The following is a 14,865-nucleotide window of genomic DNA, read 5'->3' as shown; positions in this document are numbered from 1 at the left end:
GCATTTTGTCTGAATTTCAATTCCAGAGAACAAGTGTTTGTTTTAGAAAGGGAGATGGGTGATTTTCATTCATTTTATTTGGCTTTAGTCACGACGTACATGCAAAATATAGATAAAAAGCATTATGAAAATGTTTATTTGTAGTGACATATATATATAGGTATGACAATGACGGTTCGTTAACCACACAAAAACGAGAGAAGTGGATTCTTTGACGTGCTATCATCACAGTGTTAACAACGTGTCTTACGTCTTTGATTTCTCAACCTTAAAAAATTAAGTATACATAAACAATAAGGATAATATCACTAAAATAATAAACATGATAAATATAAAAGAATAACATGAAAATTGCAGGGTTACAGTTCAGTCTAGCGTTTTACTATCTTCGGATTGTCTTTCATTGTTGTTTCATTCAGACAGCCATTGGTCAACAGCACATTTAATGCACAGGTTTGAGTAATTCTTTCATCAGCTGTATTCAAATACTTATTATACAAATTAAGAAGGCAGTAAGCTGGTGTTCACCTCTTTTCCTGATTCATAGGAGTCTCAGATCCCATTGGTAACTCAATTAAAATGATAGTTCAGGAATAAATGGAGGGCCAGGCCACTCGAAACTAGATTTCAACAAAACATGAGGAACAATAAGCAGGTGACGCTTTACATGAATGTGAGGGATGAATTTTTCAGAGTGCATGTGCTCCAACTTCTCTCCTAAACATGGAAAATTGGAAGTTCACCTTTGTTTCAGCCCTAAAGAGACACAGAGAAGTGCAAAATGTCACAGGTTACTTAAATGACTTTTACTATTAATTATTTGTTAGTATTATTCCCCCTAATGAAACTCACTGTGGTAGCTGCAGCTGAGGCTTTCCCGCTGTAGCCAAAAAGGTTTTTGTAGCGCCCCTTCTCCTCTTTCTCTTTTTCCCGAATGCGTTCCTCCATCGCTCTCAGCTCCTTTGCAATGGAGGCTTCAAGTGATGGATCAAGTGTGAGCACTTTGGCAAAGTCAGCTCTGGCCTCTGCTTCATTCCACACCGCTGCATGAGCCTTCCCTCGTTTGAAGTACGCCTTCACGTTATCTGACAAAGACAAGAATGAGTACACCGTACAAGCGATAAGTAACTTTACTTTTAAAAAATTTAGTAAACCAGTTGCTTAAAAGCAACAAGTTGACATTACTTGTAAAACGGTTTACTTTTATATAATTATGCACATAGTTTATTTACTTAAAAGAAAGTAAAGCCATTGTCTTTTATTTAGTCGAATCAGTTAATCGCTTTTTACAGTATATGACTGTTAATGGCATGGCAATTAACAATATTGTCAATAACTAATTATCCATGTATTGGTGTGAATGTTCACTTTAGGCACAGTTCTGTGGGGTCCAGATCATTTTTGTGAGCATTTCCGCTGCATTCCATACCTAATACCTGGTACGTTTTTTTGTACCACCTCAGATGAGGTTTCAATCAAACCAAAACATGACAAATTTACACTGCTGATCACTGATTGGTCCTAGAGAATCGTCACTACTAGTGTCACTAGACGCATGAGCCACCAAATGCGTATACAATAAACAGTCAGTAAAAGCCACTGCTCAAGAACACCAATCCACTAGTAGCCACTTTTGGCTCTGTGTTGTGGGTTGGTTTGTCTTGTGTGTTTGATGATGTCACAGAAGTAGAGGCAATGCAACTATAGTGATATTCCCACTCACTTTAAAAGTTACTAAACTACAGATGAAATGCCCAAACTGAGCTGAGCAAAGTTCTGTGCAGTGTAAGGGTGCTTTCACACCTGCCTTATTTAGTTCGGTTGAATCGCACTAGAGTTCGTTTTCCCTCTTGGTGCGGTTTGTTTGGGCAGGTGTGAATGCAGCAATCGTACTTGAGTGCGCACCAAAAGCAGACCAAAAAAGCGTACAGAGACCTGCTTGAAGAGGTGGACTCGGTACGGTTTCAAACAAACCTTGGAGCGGTTCGATTGTGGTGAGAATATGATCCCAACTAATACAGACCAGCCGCAAAAAGTACTGCACCTTTTGGACTAATCCAGCTGCCGTCGGCCGATGCGCTGAGCATTGTGGGATATGGAGGAAAAATATTTGTTGACAGCGCTTTACCAACAGAGAGAGAGAAACATTACCTGATGGATCCTTGGTAATATTTCCGCAAGATGACCATGTCGCAGTTTAGCTAAATTAATTCAATAAATTCATTGTTTGAATTAATTAATTAATTGTTGGAATTGTTTTCCAGCCATTTACTTGCAGGAGTTCACTGGCATTTTTCCGCACATGAATTCTGACCAATCAATAGGCAGTTTAGGAAATATGTTCAACAACATCTGGCCAATGAGAGATGTGGGTTTTGTCAGATGACTGCATTTTGGTTCTTTTCAACTGGTTCAGACCAAAGCCAGCAGTGTGGTGTGAAAACGACACAATGTATCATTTATTGCTCTTGGTCCAGACCAAATGAAGCGAACTACAGATGTGAAAGCACCCTTAAAGTGTCTTTTACTTATGGTGTGAGCATGTTCATGCTATGTCTTATTTGCATAATTATTTAGTATGTCGATTAACTTTAGTGTGTTCGTAAGGAACAGGATAACAGTGTAGGCTTTGATACTAAAGTATTTACAAGTCTAAAGTCAGGCTGAACAGAAAAAAATAACTAATGCCGGGTTCAGACTGCGTGATTTTAGCCCTGATTTTGACTCTGCGACAGGTTTTGAGAAATTGCCGACAATGCCTGAAAAATGTGTTCTGACTGAAAATAACATCCGTGTTCACCTGCAGCCAATGAGAGAGCAGCATTCACTAGTACAGGTACCTGCAGCCCAGGGCGAGGCTGCAGGAGAAGTTAAAAATGCTCATTTTCAGTTTATTTGGACCCAAGAAATGGAAGAAAAGCTAGTGTAAATTTGGCAGGAGCACTGTATCTGTTTGACATGTCATCTAAACAATACCACAATCCGGTCAAAAAGTAAAAAAAAAAAGGTTGAGGAGAGATTGCTAAATCTCTTAATAAGCCAGGTGAGCAACACGCGTTTCTAAAGCTAAAGCCTTCTTTTTCCATTGCGTAGTTAGTAAGGAGAGATATATTACGTGACCTCGCGTTGTTTCCATGTCATTTCTTGTGTTTGTTTGTTTGTGAGACACAGTTTGGACAAAGTTGTCTGTGATTCTTCCTATTTTAAAGTCATGCTGTGTGAACTCTTCTGTCGACGATCCATCCTAAAGTGTGTACACAGCACCGACAGAACACTAACCCAGGTAGTCATGTAGTGTGAAAACATCCGTGACACCAATACTTTCAAAATTGTGCAGTCTGAACTCTGCATAAGTCATACCTAAAAGTTGAGGAATTGTACAGCAAGAATTGTCATTGATATTTACAGAAACACTTTGGTATTTACCTTCATACTTGTTGATGATAGAAGAGCAGTGGTCCAAAACCTCATAGTACTGACCCAGAAGAAGCTTACACTGGCAATAGTTGAGGAGGAGAGGAGTGATCATGAGATCTAGTTTGATCCAGTGCTCATCACCTGGACGCTCCTGTAAACAGGGGAGATGTTTAATGTTCAACCATGATTATTGTGATTAATTCACAATATTTCACAATATTTCACAGTCAATTATTCTCATTTGAGAAGCAAACATTTGCCTGTATATGTGATTTAGACTCCAAGGCCTGGGACTCTTAAGTGCAACAAAAGCGACGGTGTTATTGCCACACATTGGGACCGAAAAGCTGAGCAAACGTATGACTGTTGACCAAAATAAGAACATGCGTTCTGTGTGAGAGGATGCATCTTTCCATGCCTGCAGGTGGCAGTAGTTTGAATTGTCATCCCACAAAGAAAACCAGAACTAGTGAAGCACACATTCAAACCATATACAAAGCAGCATCTCCACAGTCCTCTCTTTCACCACAGAGGGATTCCCTCATGCACACATATCTTAATATTCATATAGTGTGCAAATATTTCAGAAAGGCCACAGAATGATTGCTGGCTTCTTTTACTGCACTCCATTCACAAGGGCTCATCCCTATGCCCTAATCCCTTTGAAGGGTTTACACCAGAGTGGCAGCTTTGAAGGGGTTGAATTGAATGTGTTGTTCGACACCAAACATTGCACAACGAAGACCTGAAAAGTCCATCAGTTTGAGAGTGCTTTTACATTAGCACTTTTGGTCCGCACCCGGGTTCGTTTGGCGGAAAAATTTTTGCGGCAGATGGACGCGAGTCGCTTTCTGCATGTCCAAAACCAAAAGCTTCAGTAAAAGCAGAATGACCGCGATGTACGGACGTCTTTCCATTTTGGCGCTCGCTTTAGTGACCATCACCTAGCAACGGCCATAAACAAAACAGCAGCATGATGACGCAAGCGTACCGGGGTTCAGAAGGAAAAAAAGACAGTATAAACACAAACCAAAGGAGGAGGTGGCAGGTGGAGAGAATCGAACTTGGGTACGATCCAGGCAAATGAACCAAGCATGAAAGCACCCTGACACTTTGAAATCCTTCATTCTAAAGGGTCCTTTTTTAGGGGCCAGTTTGGATCAACCAATAAGACGGCAGCTATAATTGTTTTTACACTGAAGTGCTCTTCTGAGGCTATTTTATATTCCATTTGGAACAAACCATTTGTGTTCTGAAATTTTTGATCTCATGGGCTGATTCATAGTCGAACAGCCAATCAGAGTGCTCATGCGCCAATGGTGGATGCTGAAACAGGTGAACTCTCATGACAAGAGGCAACAACTCAAAAGCCAAACAAACAAGCCCAACAGATGTCTACCAATGGTCTGATGCCGCCCAGTGGCTGACAGTCAGCTTGGTGTGTCGCATGAAAAGCCCTCGACTTATTTCACAACTCACCAAGAACTGTTGTTTTAGCTAATTATCCTCTTTTATCTTGTACTGTAGAAAACATCCACCAACATCTTAACAGTAAATGAAGAGAAATTGTTGGTTTTAGATGACCCATCTCTATAAACAGTTCGCTTAAAAGTCAAAACTATTTGTTGTTAGTGCATTTTTCAGCAACCACATGTTTTCTTACTGTCACAGAGAAGGATGCCTGCAGATTTACTAGGAACAAACAGCAGGAGCTGCCTTGCGAAGGAACACATACAAACTGACATTCATTTGAACTAGGGATGCTCAAAATAAGCGATTAACCGTTAACTGAAAGGGTGTGTTCGTAATCGATTAATAGTATCAGTTAAATCAGGGGTGTCCAAACTCGGTCCTGGAGGGCCGGTGTCCTACTGAGTTTAGCTCCAACTTGTTTCAACACACCTGCCAGAAAGTTTCTAGTATGTCTAGTAAGAGCTTGATTAACTGCTTCAGGTGTGTTTGATTAGGGTTGGAGCTAAACTCTCTAGGACACCGGGCCTCCAGGACCGAGTTTGAACACCCCTGAGATAAACGATTAAAAATCTGATTTTATATATGTTTTAAGTTTGCATCTTTTGAATGGTTTATCAAAGTGTTTTGCGCACTTCAGTCACGTTTGTTTCATTCTTCAATCAAACAAATGCAAAGGCAGGGGTGACAGCAGTGTTTCTGTTGTCAAGACAACTACGGAAAACTTTAAAGGATAGGGGAGAGACTTGTGGCAAAGAGCATAGAATCACCAAGAGGCGAAACTAGTGTGATTTGGAAAACAGCCGTTAGATGCCACTAGTGTCACACGGTGGCCATTTTGGAATAAAAATTCCAATAGAACAACAGCATATTGTAAGTCTGTAAAATAAACTAATAAAAGTGCTGATGATTGTGACAGTAAGTGTTGTATTGTCGTCTTTCAGGTTGTATCTTAGCCTTAATGCACTCTTTAAATAAATAAAAAACAAAGCAGCTGCTTTCAATTGCAACAGAAATAAGATCCAATGGACGGTCGATCGCTTTCACTCCAAAATGGCGGAATCGCAGGGCTGTTGCAATGGAACGTTCTATTGAGTGACAGCTCTTGGTGATTCTAAGCTCTTTGCTTGTGGTCGCTGTTTCAAGTTATCCAGAACTGTACAACTTTGCAAATTTTGAGTATCACAATGTTATATTAAATATTACAATTATAAAAACACCCGCGCACAATAGCTAATTCAGTCATTTCCTAATGACAAAAAAAAAAGAGCACCGTGCTTCTTTTTTTCTTGTCAACAAAAATGGCAGTGTGGTGCACCTCGCGTCTTTGAAACGGAAAAGCACGTTCGCTGTGGTCAAGATGAAAGAATATTGTTTGATACAGACGAGTTGTTGCCAAACCAGTGCTGATGCTGATAGCCTCTGTCCTGAATCTGCATCATAAACTCAACAAACAGACTATAGTTTTGATAATTTAGTGCAAAACCAACCTTTTTTCCAATTGAAAAATTACAGTTATCAATAGTTCTTATATAATATCAATTTTTAAAATAGCCAACATAATCCATGAATCAAACAAATCCAAAGATTTTCTTGATTTTTGCATATTGATAACTCTTTTTTGGAAACTCTTTTTTTGGAAACACTGCAGGTGTGTGAAGATGTTAAAATAAATCAGTATTTTAAAATGCAATATTTAATGTGGAAACGTCCCTCTCAGCTTACCTTCATCTGTAAGCTCTTCAGACAGGCGATGGCGTTATAGTATTTCTCAGCAGCTCCTGAAATATCTCCACTCTTGAAGAGTGCGTTTCCTTCCTCATGGATCTGAGGTATGGCCCCCAGTTTCTCATCATCTGTCATTGCCCATATTTCCTGCTGGTAGGAGCCAGGAGACAAGACCTGGATGAAGGAAACAGAAAGACATCATAAAAAGCTTCAAGTAATCACCAAAAGCTACTTTGTAATTGAGGTAAGTATGTTTATCATCTCACTCATGAAAAATACAAAAGATATGACGTAATTGTTTCTCACCTGTAGCAATTCCAGGGTAAATATCAGAGGCTGAGGATTGGACTGCAACTTATCCAGATCATGGTGACCTAAAGAGTGATGCGAGTGAACCTGAGCGATCCCGCAGCAGTGTCTCTGTCCTTCCAGCGGGTCTTTTCCTTGGCTGATGTTTCGTAGTGACAGAGAAACCAGAGGGTAGAGAGCTGTGTGCTGTTACAGTACAAACACAAACAAAAATCAGTACTGACACGATAAACACATGCTGTGGAAATACACATTTATATAATCTAGTTTCCTATTAACAGTGATATTTATATAATTAAAAACCAAAGAATAGAACGTTTCAGATAAAACACATATAGAATATCTTTGTATACATCATAATACATTTAAATACATTTGTTTGAGAAAGAGACATGTAGAACTTTACAAACATTACAGAATTTTTAGAAAGTAAATAAAGTCTGATAAAGCTTTATGACTGTCAATATAAACATCTTTTTTAACCATTGTTTTTAAGATGTGTACATTTAAAAATGTTCTATGTTTTGTGTTCAGATCATCAGGTCAAAATAATCTATGAATATACATCAGTGTCTGAAAACTTGTGTAAACTATATGATCTTTTCCCCATAAGCATTCCCGATGTGTGATCTTTCCCTCATCTTTTCCATGCTGCACATACTTAAAGATATTCAAATTTATATATTTTTGTATTATTTTTCAAAAGCAATACAATAAAGACTTTTTTCCAAAAACATGTTATATCAATGTCAGAAAATATATTTGGCTTTTTTATCCCTTACAGTATCTCGCCCACTTTTGAATCTGAATTTTATTATTAAACTTAGCCGTATGCCTATTGCCTACAGACAAATCTTTTTACTAAAACTTTTTATATTTGAAAATGACTATTATGCAAATAAATATTAAGTAAAAATGATAATTTTAAAAGTTTTGTTGCAAATAAATTTATAGATTTTATAAGGTCATACATTTAAAGAAATTCAATTCAATTCCAGTCCATTCATATTTTTAGAAGACGTATTTAAAATTACACCTTTTTTTTACATAAATATTGTTTCCAAATTCAAGAATAAATAAAACACATGCGGATTGCAGATAAACCATGGTAAAATGTTCACTATTGTACAAGTTGCTGTTTAAACACAATATGATTGTAGTTTTTGTTTCAAATATATATTTTATTGAACGTTTTAGTGCAAAAACTTGTCAGTAATGTACACAGAGTAATAAGATAATATTCATCATTCATGTCATTTGAATCTTGAGCCCCACATAAAAAGCTATAATAAAAATAATAATAATTAAAATTAAGATGTAATTAAATAAACAAACAAAAAAAAGAAATAAAAGAAAAAATAAAGACATAAAATACAAAACTATTTTACAAGGCAGATTACTTTCCTTTTGTCCAGGCTGAGTCTAACAAACAAGCTTTTAGTCTTAGAAAGACTCAGGCCCCGTTTACTAGAATATGTTTTCATTTTAAAACTGTGTTTTAGAAAAAAAAAAAATCGATCCACGTTCACAATGGCATTTCTGACAAGTTCTCTGTCCACACTACATCGCTGAAAACGCACACCACACACACACTCTGGCATGATCTGCAGTGTATGCACGTCAGAGCCCCAGGCAGTCAGCGGGTGCTTTGAGCACACCTCCCCAACTGAGAGCAGCTCACGTCAGACAGTTCATTAAGGATTTTCTGCTAAATTTCATCTCACTATAGCTGTTAGACATATTCTGAATGAATCTATTACTTGTTCTCTGGTAATGTGTATTGGCTGAGCGCATGGATAAGTTTATTAATTCATGTAACCACGTACACTGATTCTGCACATTTGACTGATTGCTTGCCTTTATTTTCTATATTGTAAAATGTATGTTTTGTATTTTTCGAAGAAAATAAAGGAAGCAGTTATGTTATAGGCTCCGTTTTGGTATAAATATGCATAAGTTGAAGATGAAAGTCATATAATTATGTAGCTACATGATGCCTCAACATTTTTAGTGTCTGTTAAGTTAATATAAAAAACGAAAATAGGCATTTCCTTATATCATGTTCTCATTTTATTAGGTGAAACAACGTAGCCTGCAGGGTGATGTGAATGAGGTTATACAGTACAATGTTCCCTTTAAAGTGTCCTCAGGAGTTTGCTTTCCATATCAAACTTGCGAAGTCTGAACTTAAGGAAAGGGTGCAAGTCTGAACATTGTGCACTTAATATTGAGGAAAAAGACCTAATCAGATGTCTGCAGCTACGTCTCAGCTTTCAGATGTCTCCATTTCCCCCATTCACACTGATACACAGCAACAGCGCTTTACAATGAAAACAGCTGCTTCAGCATTTACGAAACGCTCCGTTTTCAGGGCTCGAAAACTCCAGCGTAGTGTGGACAGAAGGCGTAACCGTAGCAAAACTTATGCATTTAAAACTAAAACATATTAGTGTAAACAGGGCCTAAGAGGTTCCTAGACAAATTTAAAAAATGATTCTAGATCTGATAAAATAGAAAAAAAAAAAATTTCTAAATTAATAAAGAATAAGAGTCCAGACAGACCTAAAACACTGAATAGAAAATAAATACAGCTAGAAATGTCACTGACCTTAACATCACAAGTGAATTCAGCGATTTCCCCCTCTTTCATAGTGGTAACCACTTGCTCCCACACAGGAAGCTTGAACTTCTTCCCCAGTATGAGCTCCATGGGTTTACTGTGACCTCCCATCGTCCTGGAGTCATCCAACAAGGTGCCATCACACAGGCTAGTGCGGTAATGAAACTTCACCTTTCAGGAGAAAAAGGAATAGTAATTAACCAGTTATTAAAACATTTATTTTGTAGGACTTTTTGTAAATATTATCCAAGATCTTAACATTTAAGCATGAAAAGGCAAATTTTCAGACCCGCCCTCCCACAGAAATAATACTACTACACTCACCCTCTGATCTGTGTTTCTTATTAAAAAATAGCAAAATTTTCAGAGTTCAACCATGTTTATTTTTTTAGTGCACAGTTTTAGTCTTAATGTGAACAATTAATCAGTGTAAATTACTCCACAAAAAATTACCCTGGTAATCAGAATAATTGTTTACACATTTTTAACAGTTGACATGTTTTTATTCATGTTTGTATACAATACAGAATGTGAATTACATTGTCAATGTAAAAAGATCCAAGAGAGACTAAGAAAGAGAAAAATAATTCAATTTAATTCATGTTTATTTGAATAGCGCTTTGTTTTACAATATAGATTGTGTCAAACTAGCTTGACATAGAAATTCTAGTAAACTGAAAATGTGTCAGTGCAGTTTTCAGAGTTAAAGTTCAGTTTAGTTTAGTTCAGTGTGCTTTAATTTCACTGCTGAAAGTCCAAACACTAAAGAGCTAATTCGTCAATCTACAGCTCCACAAAAAACAGCTGGTTTATACTTCTGCATTGAGTGATCACTGTGTTCTCCAGCACCTGTCCTGTGCGTAGTCATGCATTTATACTTCTGTGTCCTGTTTGTGTTACTCTGCAATAACACTTCCAAAATGTTAGCTGGGAGAGGGTTTATATATTTCTGTGTTGTTTTTCTTCTTGGGTCTTTTATTTTTCTGAAGGCTACCTTAATATACAAGTAGCTAAAACTCGGATGTTGAACCGGCAGACGTGCTTTTAGTAGAGGCAGATTCACAAGAACTACAGCCAGACAGAAACTGCGGACATTTACTGCTATTTCTGCAGAGAATTTAGTAAAAATCTGGGAATTTATGCAGAATGATTTGGGGAGTATAAAAAACTTAATATATGAAATAAAAAGTAGTACCTTTTAAACTTTTATTTTATGTTTACAATGCAAATCAATTTAGATCCACTTATTTGGTAAACAAAGTCTCTTATAATATTTCTACTATAAGACAGAAAACTCACAGCTTACCTTACAAACTGTATTGTAAATAAATCAAGTAAACACTGTCATATTAGTCAATATTATTACTGAAACTAGAAAAGTAAAGTTCCTAGACAAACTTTATGGTGTCTTGAGTAAGCTGAGTCTGAAAGTTTGAAGTAGTTTTAAGGTTTAAAGAATTGAAGTAGTTTTAAAAAAGTTTGAAACAGCTGGCATAGACAGATAAGTACATATATGTTAGCATGTTTCTCGTATGGATTGGCATGTTTCTTGCTATGGTTGCTGATAGGGGGTTCTGAGTGGTTGCTAAGATGTTGCTAGGGTGTACTGAGTGATTGCTAAGCAGTTGCAAAGGCGTTGCTAGGTTGTTCTGAATGGTTGCAAGGGTGTTGTTACTAATATATATATTGCTATCATAAATTAGCATGGTTCTAGTATGAATTATCATGTTGCTAGCATAAATTAGAATGGTTCTAGTATGAATTAGTATGTTGCTAGTATATAGTAAATTGTTAGCATGAATTGGTATGCTATCTAATCTAAAGTCAATGGCAGTTTTTTTTTACAATAGATGTCTATGGGACAGTTGCTAGGGTGCTGTAAGTGGTTTCTAGGTGAGGCTAGTAAGACGAAAGGTCATCAGTGATTGGCAGATTGGTAGTCTGAGTTAAATGAGCCCAACTTTAAGTCTGTATGACAGTCTTGTGCAAGGTTATGAGTTTGGTGCAATGTTAAGTCAATGGGACTTAATTTTCTGGGTCAGTTTTCGGAAAACTGTATGTCAGATCAGTTGAAAAAGATAAAGCAACCCGGGTCAGGTGGTTGTACTATGAGCGGCCTAGGAGGAGATGCATTTAGAAATTAGCCTCAGAAGAAGAAGAATATAAAACGAACGTAGTATAACAGTATATTAGCTTTCTCAAGCCACCATAATTAATTTTAAAACTGAATAAATATAAATTTGCACACATTTACACAAGTAAATACTCGATGGGCTAAAAATCTATGGAAATTTGCAGATTTCTACAAGCGCAGGTTCCGTGTGGGTCTAATAACAACCAAAAAATAAGCCAATTGTTTACACTTTTTAACAGTAAAACCTTGATAATGACGTCAGTTTGACTGCTTGGGCGAAATATACTTGGCCACGCCCCTCCTGTAAATTAAAGCTAAACACGAGAAAAATAAAGCTCCAGCCCCTACTCAATATTGACACTAGCAGACTAATGAAAGTGGACAGAGTAATTGATAAATACCGAAAAATGTAAACAACAAAACCAGTGATACACACATATGCATCCTTTGAATTACAATAATAATCCTTTATTAAACAATTTAGCAGTTTCGTTTAGTTTATTAAATAAATTGTTCTATTAAAAATAAAAAGGTAAATATTTACGTATAGGGCTTTATATAGTTAATAATAACGACGTCTGTAAAATTTTGTATACAAATACATTTCACTGAGCTGTCAGAGTGAAGGAAGAAACTCAGAAAAACACACACACAGACACATCCTGTTTTCAAGACCGCGTTGTAATAGCATCAGGTATCCATCCCGATGCTTAGCTAACGGCTAAATCTCACTAACGTTACCTGGCGCTTCCTTATAGAAACAGCACCTCAAACAACTTCAAATCTGACAGGATTTTAGCGATATATACTTTACATCTCACACTACACGACCTGTGTGTCATTTTCGTGAAACCCATACCCGTATTACCCTACAAACTCGCGAATTCAGCTATGTTAGCTCGCTGTGTCTAGATTTTGACACTTTAGAGATTGATTATTGTTACTTTTGTTCACCCTCTCCATATTACATCGCAGTAAATGTGTCCAGAATGTTATGTTACCTTTGTTCCATTAGGGAACGTTGAAAGCTCTCCTTTTCCCGGAGAAATGACTTTTTTCTGGATACCCTCAGCTCTGAGCTTGATAGCAAGTTCCTCCATTCTTGTCGAAGATGTAGAGCAGTGTTGCCCTGTGGAGTGTAGAGGGCGCTGCTGCGGCGGCGACTCACAACCTCGGGTGTACGTCATATACACGTCAGTTTACTTCATAAAAACAAGCTATAATGCATACATTTCTAGCTTTTTCTGGCTAAATTTTACACCCATAAATGTACATTTTCAAAGAAACACTTACTGGTTTTAATTTTCCACAAACGATTTTGATTCTTCTTACAATAATATAATTATATTGCATTTAAAACTCCTTCTTGGTGTAAATCTTATAAACTGGTATAATTTGCTGGGATTTATGTACTTTTTTTGTCTTTTTGTTCTGGGTCAGATAGAATTTCTGTGTGGAGTTTGCATGTTTTCCCAGTGTTCATGTGGGTTTCCTTCAGGTGCTTCGGTTTCCCCCACAAGTGCAAAGACATGCGCTATAGGTGAATTGTGTAAGCTAAATTGGCAAACTATGTGTGTGAACGAGTGTGTATGGATGTTTCCCAGTACTGGGTTGCAGCTGGAAGGCCATCCGCTGCATAAAACATATGCTGGATAACAAGACGGTTCATTCCATTGTGGCGACCCCAGATTAATAAAGGGACTAAGCCGAAAACAAAATGAATGAATGTTGTAAAATCTGATTTTAAAAAGAATTTTAAAAGCTGGGGCCCCCATAAATAGTGGAACGTTTCTTTCATACTGCACGTGCAAATATTAAAATCTAATTACAAATATGGCTAATTAACTGTACATATACTAACTTTGTAAAGTTGCTATTTTATTTATCAGTTTATTGTATTTAATTTCACATTAAGAAAATAAAGGTTCCACTTAAAATATATTTTAAATGTAGTTTATTTACAAAAAAACCCCAAAACAAAGCAAAAACAAAAAATGAATCTACAGAGGAAAGAAATATATAGAGTAAGAGTTTTAATGCCAGGGCCCCATTCCTGGTATTGCTTAGAGCTCCTAAATTACTAAGTCCGCCCCTGACTATGTGTTATATGCGCAAGTTCCATGTTTAACAAGTGAAATGATCTGAAATTAAATTTTCCTCAGGATAAAATTATTTCAAGCTGTGTTGTAATGGTTTACAGAAATGCACAAGTAAAAAGACAAAACAACCTTATTATTTGTACATTGTAACATTGTTTCTCTATATTTGACTTGTTATGTGCTCATATACACATTTATACACAACAGAAAATTTTGCTTACCCAATTCACCTGTACCACATATCTTTGGACTGTGGGGGAGACCAGAGCACCCGGAGGAAACCCACGCGAACGCAGGGAGAACATGCAAACTCCACACAGAAATGCCAACTGACTCAGCCGATTCTAGAACCAGCGACCTTCTTGCTGTGAGGCGACAGCACTACCTACTGTGTTGCTGCAATATTGAGTTACTCCCAAAAAATTAACTAGTTGCGTTACTTAGTTACTTTTTTATGGTAAGTAATGTTAAGTTACATTATTTGAGTTATCTTTGCGTTACTTTTTCTGACCTGGCTGAGGCTTGATCTCTTTCAGAACTTGTGAAGAAGATTTTATTCTCTGTGTGAAGTATTTTTAAGTGTAAAGCAGTTAATTTTCTCTTCTCAAAATGTATGTAGTGTTTGCAGCAAACATGCCAGCGTGTGTTAAAAATACTGTGTAAAATGAGTATGCCTGCACAGGAGCAACACTAGGAGAAGGCTATGCTGATGAATGATTGTGTAGAATAACTGAATATGTAAAGCACTAATTATATATGTTAAATACTTGTATATGAAGCTATATGTGTCAGAAGTTACCATGAGTAACAGGTTATCAAGTGATTATGCTATCATGACAATGTATGTAAACACTCAGTCCTTTTGCATAAGTTGCATCTATGGAGAGGGAACTTTGCTTTCAAAACAGTTGCTGACATGACATAGACTTGTGACCAAGGGGGCAGGTTTGCGCTTGACATTGGTGGGGACTGGGGACGAGTTATCCCCGCCAAGAATGAATATTGTTTATATATATATTGCTATTTATTATTTAACTGCTATTAAAATGTATTATTAAGTAATCCTCTCTTCTTACAATTTATTAAGT

The 14,865-nt window shown here is 36.9% G+C and overlaps 1 protein-coding gene across 2 annotated transcripts; it reads right to left on the bottom strand.

Moving 5' to 3' along the window:
- Positions 1 to 59: 59 nt before the first annotated feature.
- On the bottom strand, positions 60 to 12,801 carry aip (aryl hydrocarbon receptor interacting protein). Of its 2 annotated transcripts, none has more exons than XR_012387298.1 (7): positions 12,680 to 12,801; positions 9,533 to 9,715; positions 6,922 to 7,110; positions 6,613 to 6,789; positions 1,301 to 3,568; positions 853 to 1,133; positions 60 to 756 (listed from the first exon to the last, which is right to left on the bottom strand). XR_012387298.1 is itself a non-coding variant. In NM_214712.1 (7 exon segments), coding segments are annotated over 7 exon segments (1,029 nt in total). In that variant the 5' UTR covers positions 12,779 to 12,781; the 3' UTR covers positions 119 to 750.
- Between the last annotated feature and the right edge of the window lie 2,064 nt (positions 12,802 to 14,865).

The sequence above is a fragment of the Danio rerio genome, chromosome 1, assembly GCF_049306965.1.
Source record: "Danio rerio strain Tuebingen ecotype United States chromosome 1, GRCz12tu, whole genome shotgun sequence".
Lineage (NCBI taxonomy): Eukaryota > Metazoa > Chordata > Actinopteri > Cypriniformes > Danionidae > Danio > Danio rerio.
Note: the sequence above shows the minus strand (reverse complement) of the source record. Positions and strands in the feature narration are given on the sequence as shown.